General features: G+C 39.5%; 1 protein-coding gene across 1 annotated transcript in view; it reads right to left on the reverse strand.

Annotated features, from left to right (window-relative positions):
- Positions 1–10,863: 10,863 nt before the first annotated feature.
- The window catches only part of GCSAML (germinal center associated signaling and motility like), a 28,980-nt gene continuing 27,360 nt past the window's right edge, over positions 10,864–12,483 (reverse strand). Inside the window, exon 5 of the mRNA XM_033197160.1 lies at positions 10,864–12,173. Coding sequence (XP_033053051.1) covers positions 11,934–12,173 — 240 coding nt within the window. The 3' untranslated portion in view covers positions 10,864–11,933. The remainder of the gene's footprint in view (positions 12,174–12,483) is intronic.

The following is a 12,483-nucleotide window of genomic DNA, read 5'->3' on the forward strand; positions in this document are numbered from 1 at the left end:
CACACAGGCAGCAGGTGCTTCTTGGGCCTGTGGTCTGGTCTATTCAGCGATCCACACAGGCAACATATTCAGGCTTCCCTTTACAAAGTCCAATGTGATTCATCAATATTTCTGTGATGTACCTCAAGTTATGAGAATCTCATCCTCAGATGTTCAGTTTTCTGAATCTGTGATCCTTGCTGTAAGTGCTTGCATTGTTTTAGTATGTTTTGCCTTCTTGTCTATGTCATACATTAATATATTTTCAACTGTGCTTAGGATGCATTCTGTGGAAGCTCGCAATAAAGCCTTGTCCACCTGTACTCCACACTTGGTCATTTTTGTTTTGTTTGTAATATCTGGATTAATTGCTGTTTTAGGGCCCATTGCAAATAAAGCATCCCTTAAAAATCTTCTGACAGCCATGTTTTATATCATAGTGCCCCCATTCGTAAATCTCATTATCTACAGTCTACGGAACAGGGGGATTAACTCTGCTTTAGGCAAAATATTCCACGGATAGTTCCCAAGCAGAAAATTTTCTTGATTAAAAAGATGCTGAAAACAAAACAATTTTAGATAATTGTACATTATATTTAACATATGTTCTTAAATTTCAATTCATCGCAGTCAATTATCAATTGATACTTTTTAATGTATTTTGTTGTCTAACTATGTCTTTCTATGTCCACCTGTGTGATAGTGAGCTACAAATCTATCTTAGCTTTCCTTGCTCAAAACTGTATTTATATAATTCATATATGCTTCTTGAAGACACAACAATCCAGGCTTCCAGAATGTTTTAGAAAATGGTTAGAATGATTTTGAGCTAAGCACAAAGGACATCATATGTCCATGCTTATGCATCAGTGCCTTAACAGGAGCCTGTGCACCTGGGAAGACTTCAGCATACTGGATACTGTCAATCCGGAGTAGAATACTGGATACTGGATACTTACCGGATACTGTCAATCCAGAGTAGAGTACCATCAGAGAAGCCTACTGTTTAAGTTGTATTCTTTGCATTCACTTGTAAACAAACTGGACAAATTAATAAAATAGTTAACTCTTAGAGTTAACTAAGGGATTGAGGACACCATGAAGAAATAGCATTGAGACCCCTGCTGAACTCCTGAAACCAGCTTTTCCATGTTTCTTGGAATCCTTGAAGATTTCTTTCACTCTGAAATGGTGGGCTAAAAACTACTGGACTCCAACATAAAATATAGTTTGATGCTCTTGTTCTCTCACTGAAGTCTAGATGCAAAAATGTAGGTCATGTTTGATTCATCCAAAATTTCTGCATAATGAATAAAACAGAATGAGTGGTTGCAGAGTGAAGTGAGACACAACAATAACTAGGATCAGATTTTACCCAAAAAAAAAACCTGATATTTCTTTTTTTTTTTTTTTTTTGTGAGACGGAGTCCCTCTCTGTCACCCAGGGTGGAGTGCAGTGGCGCGCGATTTCCACTCACTGCAAGCTCCGCCTCCCGGGTTCCCGCCATTCTCCTGCCTCAGACTCCCAAGTAGCTGGGACTGCAGGCGCCGCCACCTCGCCCAGCTAATCTTTTTGTATTTTTAGTAGAGACGGGGTTTCACCGTGTTAGCCAGGATGGTCTCGATCTCCTGACCTCGTGATCCGCCCGCCTCAGCCTCCCAAAGTGCTGGGATAACCACCGGCCTGAACCACCGCGCCCGGCCTAATCCATTTCTTGAAAGAGGGAAGACAAACATAAGTTCCATGACGCATTAAAAATTGCATGAATTCGGCAATGTATGAAAGAGATGTAAGGGAGGAAATGATTCAGTCTCTAAATAAATATCCCTTGCCCATTAGGGAGTCCATGTCTGCAGTCCGTATGACAGGTAGCAGAAGGTTAAAAGAAAGTCAGCACGTCAGGGTGAGAGTGGACTGTACAGGTGGTGGCTCCTCCACCAAACCACTCCACAGACGCCGGGATGTGACAGAGCCGAGGATGCATGATGAAGGCGTTAACGTAGAGGACAGCAAACAGCCACATAGCGGTCACAGGACATCACAGCCGGGAGGACACACTCAGTGGAGCCCAGGGCAAGGGAGACATGGAGCTGAACCACACAGCTGCCATCGGTGATGGACTTATCTGAACCGCCCAGGTTGACTTGAAGCTGAAGGATGATGTTACTGGTGAAGTAGAGGTCAGGGAAGGAGAGATAGGAGGGAAAGGTACATGGGAGTGTGGAGTTTCGAGTCCAACAGGGATACTAGGATGATGGCAGTGTTGCTGAGAAGGGTCATGAGTTGAAGAATTAAGATTACCCCAAAGAGGCGGGGCGCGGTGGCTCAAGCCTGTAATCCCAGCACTTTGGGAGGCCGAGACGGGCGGATCACGAGGTCAGGAGATCGAGACCATCCTGGCTAACACAGTGAAACCCCGTCTCTACTAAAAATACAAAAAACTACCCGGGCGAGGTGGCAGGCGCCTGTAGTCCCAGCTACTCGGGAGGCTGAGGCAGGAGAATGGCGTAAAAACCCGGGAGGCAGAGCTTGCAGTGAGCTGAGATCTGGCCACTGTACTCCAGCCGGCGACAGAGTGAGACTCCGTCTCAAAAAAAAAAAAAAAAAGATCACCCCAAAGAGAGCCAGCTCTAACAGGCTGATCTGAGAACCCTAAGAGAATGAAGCCAGGGAGGCACTGTCATTGGTCCCCCACATTACACTTGCTTTGATTATTCACCCTCTAAAGATGAAATAACATTAAACAGAAACCGAAAGTGTTTTACATCAAGACCTTAACAATTAAAAACTAGGTTTTGGGAAAACAAAATTTGGAAACAGGTGAAAAGAAAAGGCCAAAGTAGAGAATACTAACGTCTGATATATTTGATTATTCCATGAAATGTCATACCCAGTCTGTCGGCCATAGGTTTTTCATCTACCTTGGAGGATAAAACAAAGTTAGAATATATCAACACTGAGATTTTGCCTGATTTTTATCAACAGTTTGTTTCATGTAAAGGTGGTGGGATTTTATAGGACTGTGGGAACCACAAACACCATGGAAATATAATATATTCCCAGGATCTACCAATTGTACATTTAAATTTGGTGAACACATGATGAAGCATTGTCTGAATACACATGACATCATCTGTGCGCTATGAGAATGCAGAGAAGGATAAGCAACTTATACAGAGGAAGGTTGAGAAGGAGTTAAAAGTGTGTGGTTATTGCTCTTAACGAGGTAAAAAAAAGCAATCCAGGCCTAAAAAAATACCTTGAGTACAGAAATGGAGAAGGTACATTAAAAGACGCAATAGGAAAAAAGATTCCAAATTTAGAGAGTGATCTTGCGTATATAGGGAATGCTACATAATAAAACGTGGCACTTACAAAGTAAATTTGGGTTAGTTTTTCAAGGACCATAATATCAGTAGACATTGTTTGGGTAGCATGGGTTATAGTTTGTTTTAAATTTTCCTTTTTAAGATAACTATGTCTGGGCCGGGCGCGGTGGCTCAAGCCTGTAATCCCAGCACTTTGGGAGGCCGAGACGGGCAGATCACGAGGTCAGGAGATCGAGACCATCCTGGCTAACACGGTGAAACCCCGTCTCTACTAAAAATACAAAAAACTAGCCGGCGAGGTAGCGGGCGCCTGTAGTCCCAGCTATTCGGGAGGCTGAGGCAGGAGAATGGCGTAAACCCCGGAGGCGGAGTTTGCAGTGAGCTGAGATCCGGCCACTGCACTCCAGCCCGGGTGACAGAGCGAGACTCCGTCTCAAAAAAAAAAAAAAAAAAAAAAAAAAAAAAGATAACTATGTCTGTACAGCATAAGAGAATTTGAAACAGAAAACGCCCTTGTCCAGAGACTGTGTAGGCAGCTAAAGCCACAGTGAACAATGTTATGCATTTGGAAGAGACTGAGTGTAATATAAATAGAAAGCAAGAAACACTGTAGAGGGCTAATAAAGTGAAATTCATTAAAATTTGGGTGTCAATAGGACATTGGGCCACAGAATAGGAAAAAAATCAAAATGATTGAAGCTTTATACATGATGAAATAAGGAGACTGAATAATTAAAGCCAGTCTCTGTCCATTCAATCCTAAGCCAGTTGATGCTGAGACGAGTCAGAGTGACCATGTCTAAAAACTCCAAGAACAAAATTTAGATCAATTTAGTGTGCTTCCTGCAATAAGGACTTTGCCCATTATACTCTCCCCATCTGTAACACATTAATACCAACTACTGACATGACATCCTCCACAATTAAGACACATATAAACATATAAGTCATGTATATAATTTACAATAATGACAATTATTTAGTCACAAGATTAGGGAAGCCAAATGAATATAAGCACCATCCTCAGGCAAATGCCAAACCCTGCAGGTCTAACAAGCAATATGACACATCAATCATGGCCATCCCTCAGCTCTTTGTAAAAATCAAATGCAGCTGACACAGCCAACCCTTCAAGACCCTACGTACTTACTCTGAAGCTGGTGTTTTTTTAACCAATCCTGTTCAGTTTTGAAATATTTGTTAACTGCATGTCCTTATACAACAAAATTTCTTGTGTCAGCTCAAGTTGTCAAAATTTCAATTTTATATCATTAAAATGAACTTGTAACTAGTGTCCTACCACCAGGACACGACTGAAGCTACATTTAATGTCCTTACACACACATGCTATTGCTGCTACGTGTGTTAATGGAAGTCTGTAGAGTATGATGAAAAAGCAAAGACCATCACAACAGAAAAGGCTTGAGTTTAATTCCTGGTCTTTCACATGTTATTTGTGTGCTGGATACCACCGAGCTTTAGTTTGCTCATCTGTAACATCAAGAGGATGAATAGCTCTCACGTTTTAGGGATGGTGTAAGCACTATGTGAAATAGCAGATCTAGAGTGCCTGCCCTTTGGTGCAGATGAATGCATGTGAGTAAACAGTGTGTTAGGTCTATTAAAAGATAGGTCAAAATCCCTCATACAGTTTACAATCACCCCAAAATCATGCCTAAGCCTCATTTGCAAGATTTGCTGTCTGCATTTGAGCAACTGTAAGCCCCAACCATACAGAACCACTTCTATTTCTCCAAACTTAGCATACGGTTTTCCATTGCCAAGTCTTGTCATTTGCTGTGCTTTTCACGGTATCCACTCACTACATCTGCTTACACGTTGTTACACACTGTTCTATTCAATATAAACACATCAAAGACAAGTTTTCCCATTCTTTAATAACACATTCTAAAGCCCTTTATATTAGATGAAAAACTGTCATTTAACTATTTCTTATTGGACATTGTTTTAATCTATTCATTAATATGTATTGGATGCGTAATGCATTTCAGGCCCTATGCTAGATATCAGGAATGTGAAATAAAAATACATGAGTTTTGCTACCAGGAATCTTGTTAGGTATTAGAAAACCACCAGCAAACCCCAAAATAACTACGAGAATCAGTTCTAGGTGTAACTGGGTAGCAAATCTAACTCTATTCTACCATGGCAAGTGCAGGGAAGAAAGAGGGAGATGAAAGACAAATTTCAGAAAGTAGATTTGCATTGAGTCTTGAAGATTATAAAACACTCAAGTTAAACAATGTTCAGGAAGAAGCAACAGTCTTATACGTAATACAAAGTCTTGAAATAACCTGGCATATTCATAACTGCTAGAAGTAGAGTGTTATCGGGGTTCAGACAGCAAGGGATGGAGAGTAAAAAGGGCTTTAGAGGCTGCAACCAGCTGTAGATTTGTCTTAGGCTATGTTGTACAGATGCTGGATGTCTAGACAAGCACTTTTATGTACAGTGACAACCACGTGGACAATTTCACAAAAGTGAATGTCAGGAAACTATTTTGAAGGCTACAGCAGTCGCTGGGTGAGCAAAAAAGGGATCTGGAATGTCAGGATGGAAAGGAGAAAATGGTTCCGTACTTTCACCTTCCAGTCTTTCTGACCCAATTTATATTTTTATCTGAAAATAAATGCATCTCATTTATAATTTTAAACAGCATGCTCTGATAAGAGAATTCCAAATGAATTATCTGTTTAAGTGTGTTTATTTTACAGCACAAGGACCTGGAAGTCCACCTCTCTCCTCCATACTTAAATAGAGGACCTAACTCTGCAGGATTTCTAGTAGGAGGGTCAGTGAATGTGAAATGACCTCAGGTCATTTCTATGAGTTCTTCCTTCAGAGTAACCATTTGTAGACAATAAAGATGCATGCAGGAAGAAGAAAACTGGGACAAAGTGATAGAGGTAAGGCCAGCAATAAAAATCTTCCAAGGGTTTGATAGAATTCAATAGATAGCAGCGTGGGTAATGGAAGACATATGCATTTAGGAGAGATTTAAAGCATAATTTACATGGCTTTTGAAAATGAACATAAGTCCTTAATTTCAGGGAAACCACTCTTAAAATTCTTTGGGTCCTTTAGGAGATGACAAAAATAAAGCCATGATTTCCAGTTTCAGCAGCCATGTAGATTAAATTTTGTCTGCACCCACTAAATCAAATACCTTGATATATTTCCCTCCTCAAAAGAAGCCCAAGTGAATTTTTCCAGGAGAGTGTTACCAACTGGATAGAGTCAACATCCTCTTGAAAAGTAACCTGGAAGTGAAGGGACAACCGCAGGGGAGTGATCATCAGTTTATTCCTCTGAAGACTGGGGTGCTGAAAGAACCACCAGGGCAAACGTCATGTCCGACACTAAACCAAGTGCTTAGTAAATAAGTCCAGTGGTCCCCCCGGCATTGTCAACTGTGGGAGCCACTTCTCTCTCTTCAACGGAATACACAGCCTAGTCCAGATGCTTTGCTAATGAAGCCTTCTGCCTGCTGTTACCTGTTTTGGAACACAGGACAGATATTCTGAGCTGTAGATGTGGTATTTATCCTGAGAGAATGTCAGGACTGCAATCTATGTGCAGCTATCCAGGAATTTGAGAAAGGACAATAAGAGATCTTGGGATGATTACTGACGTCCTCACTAACCTTAGGAAATGATTTCATGCCCTTGGGACTAAGTATCTCCATAGATAAAGTGAGGATATCAGCATCAATTTCTCTGTGCATCTAAGACATGTTGCTGTGGTTAATTCAAATCACATTTGGGGTAGACAGATGAGCCCTGAGTCAACAACAGAGTCAGGATCTCCTGGTGATTCTGATGATATAACAGGAGACACTTACAGAGCACTCACCGGCACCAAGCTCTGTTCTAAGGACATGACTTATATGAACCTGTTGTATTCTCTTGACAATGATACTAATGATATCCCCATTCCTATCATCACAGACAAGGAAACTAAGTGTGAGAGTGGAGAAGTAACATACCCAAGGACATTTGCATAGCAGAACCAAATTTTGAGCATAGGTGCTGGCATTCCAAATCCTCACATATTATGCTGCTGTCATGGGTTCCTGCTGAAATGGAAGAAGGACATACATGTACCTACCAGGCAACCACTACTCACCCTTCTAAGTCATCTCTTTAGTGAGTCATTTTTAGTGTTCTGCTTTCCTTTAAACTATATGCTTCAGGGGAAATTGCTCTGTTTTGAGTTACAGCTTTGAGCTCCCCAGACTGCTCTGTTCTCTTGAAGAATCCTCAGATATTTAACGTTTAAATAATTGATGTTCATACTGCACACATGTAGACAAGAAACAGTGTCACCTTGGTGTACATCAATTCCTATTTCACACAAATATATCTGAATGCTCTGCTTTGGAGTAAGAAGAGTAAGGGAGGTTAAATAAGAATATATAGGCAGGGCCAGTGACAAGTGGGGTTCTGATAAATATTAGTGACTGACAGTGACCCTGAGAAGGGATGAAGGGTAGGAATATAATTATGAAAAAACTAGCAGATAAGATACAGCTTTGTAGCTTCTGAATTTGGGAGTATTTGCTTTGTCAAACCTGTTGAGAAAACCTGGCATGGATGAAACCAACATCTAGAGTTTAATCTTAGGATGGTGTTTTCAGGTTCAGAAGTGGACACCAGAGGACAATTGGAATATGGGAAGCAGTTCAGAATATGCTTGTCTCATTCAACAGGTGGCCCCTCAGCACTAGATCCAAGCATGTTTACTCTAATCAATGTGCAGTGAGGGGACCTGGTGAGACACTGTAAAACACAGGAAATGTTACTTGTGGGAGAAGGACTGAGAAATCTTACAAAAATCACCTTTAAAAATCTGCAGATAGATAGATAGATAGATAGATAGACTTTACATGTAATTACAAATCTGAGCTACCCACTGTGAAGACTATAATCATTCCTGCAAGAGACATTTGGTCTCATCTCAGCATTTAGTTTTTGCTTGTGTTGACTAATTCTCCCTTTTTCCTAAAGTGGAATGAGAATGACAGAGAAGAAAATTGAACTGTACAGGGCCGGGTTACAAAAATTTAATTTTCATTATTATTATTCAAGTTTAAGCATCGAGGAAGAAAGGGGAGGCAAAGGTGTCTTTGCTACTATCTGATCTGAATACTGTATGCATCATTACTAAGGCGGTACTATTTAAAATACAAGTTTTGAGCCCACAAAACTGAAGAGGAGAACCCCATATTTTCATTAATTCACTGACGCAGTTGGTACTGTTAGAAGCATCTCAGTAGCCAATTTCTCACAAATCCACTAAGGTTTCTTCTTCTGAAATGCATTACCCAGTTACCTTTCGTTTGCTGAATGGTGACACTGATCCAAAATGATTGATCACTAATCATTGTAGATCCTCAAACTCGTAGTTTCTTTTCTATGTTTCTGTTTCCATCTTTGAAAAAAGGAAATGAAAATTCAGATACCTTTTGGTATGCTCTAAAGAAAAACTAGATTTTTTTTATTTTTTTAATTTTTAAATTTTAAAGTGATTTTTAAGTCAACAAACTATGTCTTATGACCGTTGTCAATTTCCCTGAAGAATGGATACTTGCACACTCTGCAGAGAGCTCATGAGTTGGTCCTCTGGGATATCAGGCCGTACTAGAAAATACTTATTAAACACAAGATGACCAAAGGAAAAAGTGAGTTGTAATCCCTAAGGTCATAACTTTCACCACATGAAGCACTCTTTTCTAACCTAGGAAATGTAAATGTAAATGCAATTCTGGAAGTACTCTCAAGACTTCATTGAACACATGTGCACAGTCTCTCATGCAGTCACCCATCCAGCCAGTCATCTAGCGATCCTTCTATATCAGCCTTTTATTTGAATCCCCTTCATGGTTTTTCATTTGATGCTGACAAATCCCAAAGTTCTGAGCACTGATTACAGGGCCCGGCATGCTTTGCCTCGGCTGACTTCCTCAGCCCTGTTTGTTCCAGTCTTGGAGTTATGTTTCGCTTTGTTTAAATTCCTTACATTTTAATTTGTCTCCCATATTAGGGCATTCTTACTTGCTATTTGCTTACACAGAAATATTCTTCTCACAGTATGTTTTTTCGTATTTTATTCGTCAGAAACATTGTCCAAATTGTCAACTAAACCAAATCACTCCTTTGTTATGTCTTTGATTTTACTTTCCAGCATCAAAAAATAATTTTGAAAGAATTACATACCTATTTTTAAATTTCTGGCTATGACTTTAGATTCTGAACTTTGTGGTGGCTGCTTGACAATTGTATCTCTAGCACTTAGCCAAGTGTCAGACATAGCAGTATGCAATAAATATTTTTAAATGAGATTATTTTAATCCACCCATCCTTATTTAAACTATTTCCACCAACATTTCTTCACATTTAAAATACTTCTATGTAAACGCATATTAAACTTCATGTTATACCTTTACATTATTGAAAACTGGGATTGTGTCTTACTAATCTTTTTTTTTTTTTTGCTTTTTATTGTCTTTTTTTATTATTACACTTTATGTTCTAGAGTACATGTGCACAACGTGCAGGTTTGTTACATATGTATACATGTGCCATGTTGGTGTGCTGCACCCATTAACTTGCCATTTACATTAGGTATATCTCCTAATGCTATCCCTCCCCTCTCCTCCCTCCCCACAATAGGACTCGGTGTGTGATGTTCCCCTTCCTGTGTCCAAGTGATCTCATTGTTCAATTCCTACCTATGAGTGAGAACATGCAGTATTTGGTTTTCTGTTCCTGCGATAGTTTGCTGAGAATGATGGTTTCCAGCTGCATCCATGTCCCTACAAACGACACGAACTCATCCTTTTTTATGGCTGCATAGTATTCCATGGTGTATATGTGCCACATTTTCTTAATCCAGTCTATCAGTGAATTTTATGATTAGACTTGAATCCCATCTTCCAACTCCCTCATTATGTGTATGGAAATATTCCAAAATCCAAAAATAAATCTTAAATCCAAAACACTTCTGCTCTCAAGCATCTATCTAAGGGATATTCAACTTGTATACTGTAACTATACAAAAAATATACATCTTAAATGCATTATCAATTAAGGCTTTTGTCTCCAAATTAGGAAGCTGGCATATCTTTTAAAAATTTCTTGGGAAAGAAAGTATAATTAGATGGATTATTTTCCAGTTTGCTTGAATTTTAAAACCAGAAACTATACATCCACCTTCAGTAGAGATAACTAGTCACAGGTTAAATTAACTAGTGTGTTGCACACAAAGTATAAGCACAAGTTTATTTTCAATTTTTACTAATCTTTAAACAGAATCCTTCAATTCTCTATTGGCTAGAAAATTGAAAAAATGGACAATTATATATGATTCATTTCATTTTTTTTTTTATTTTGTGACACTTTCAATTTTCTTCTCAGAAAAGCCAATGTCAAAAACTATTAATTTTTGAACTATTACTGTAAGTTTATAAGCAAAAATCTCCAGTACATAGAAAAAGAAAAATTGAAGTAAATATCAGGTTAGCAAAGGGTCTGGTCACTGGTCTTATACAGTTTATTGAGTAGATTACACCTCAAAAATGAAATAGGTAATTGGATGGGGAGATGCTGGCATTTGAACTTTGGTGAGCAGGGTTGGAACTGAAGATTCTTGGACATTTATTTGTGGAGATTTATTGGGTATATTTAAAGAGGTTGATTCTGAGCCAATATGAGTTACCACGGCCTGGGGTACACTCTCAGGAGGTCCTGAGAAAGTGTGCCTGAGGTGGTCAGGTCACCGTTTAGTTTTATACATTTTAGGGAGACAGGAGTTACAAGCAAAGACATAAATCAATACATGGAAAGTGCACATTGGTTCAGCTTAAAGAGGCAAGACCTTGAAGCAGGAGAGAGCTTACAGGTCATAGGTAGATTCAAATATTTCCTGATTGGCAATTGGTTGAAAGAGTTAAGCTTTGTCTAAAGACTTAAGAAGTCAGTAGAAAAGAATGCTTTAGCTAAAATAAAGGGGTTGTGGAAACCAAGGTCTTTGTTACGTAGACAAAGTCTCATAGATGGAATCCCTCAGACAGCGTGTGATGTACACCAGAGTCAGGTTGGAACTGGGACACTTATTGCCACAATCAGTCTGTTTCATCAGTCTTATGACTCATCCTGGTCACTTGTGCCTAAACTCCAAAAGGGAAGGGGTATAACAAGGTGTGTCTCACCTCCCTTCCTATCATGGCCAGAATTCAGTCTTTCAAGATCATCTGAGGTCTCCTTGGCCCAGAAGGGGGTCCATTCAGTTAGTCAGGGGGATTAGGAATTTATTTTCATTTTACATTATTGTCCTAAGAAAGTTTTTTTTATCACCTCCATGTCCTCAAACTTTACAAGCAAAAACACAGAATATTTTAGATCATTGTTTCAATTTCTATGATTCCACCTAAACCACAGAGATGCCACATTTCAGAGTTGCCTAAGGATATATAATAAGATAATATTTCTAAACTTTAGCCAGAAAGGAATGTTTCATGCACTGCTCAGGGTGAAGAACTTCTCCAGAGTCTGCTGTTCTGCATCATCTTCATTGCTGCAAGGTGATAAGGCGGCTTGAGGGTTTCAGTGTGGAAGCACAACTTCGTAATCATGCTCATGGGTGCAGGAATAAGGCCTACTAACAGAAGTCCTAAGAAGGGCATATTCTGTCTCTGACCTTTCTCTAAATTCTCTCACTTTCCTTGTGAGGGAGTCAATGTTCTCATAGCCATCATCATTGGAGCTCAGGGAAGATCTCCGATGGGGGATGTGATTAATGACAGTGTAGCACACTTCTTCAGAACCACTGCCATTCTCGTTTTCCTGCCAAGCACAAAAAGAAAAGAAATCAAGGACCCAGGGTCATTCATAAATTGAACTCAGTGTACTACCTTCCCTTCTTCTTTATACACCCAATGGTGCTTTTACACCTAAGGTATCCAAAACCCAAGCATTCCTATACACCAATAATAGATAAGCAGAGAGCCAAATCATGAGTGAACTCCCATTTACAATTGCTACAAAGAGAATAAAATAGCCAGGAATGCAACTTACAAGGGAAGTGAAAGACCTCTTCAAGGAGAACTAAAAACCACTGCTCAAGGAAATAACAGAGGAAACAAACAAATGGAAA

Source organism: Trachypithecus francoisi, unplaced genomic scaffold (genome assembly GCF_009764315.1).
Source record: "Trachypithecus francoisi isolate TF-2019V2 unplaced genomic scaffold, Tfra_2.0 Lachesis_group5, whole genome shotgun sequence".
NCBI lineage: Eukaryota > Metazoa > Chordata > Mammalia > Primates > Cercopithecidae > Trachypithecus > Trachypithecus francoisi.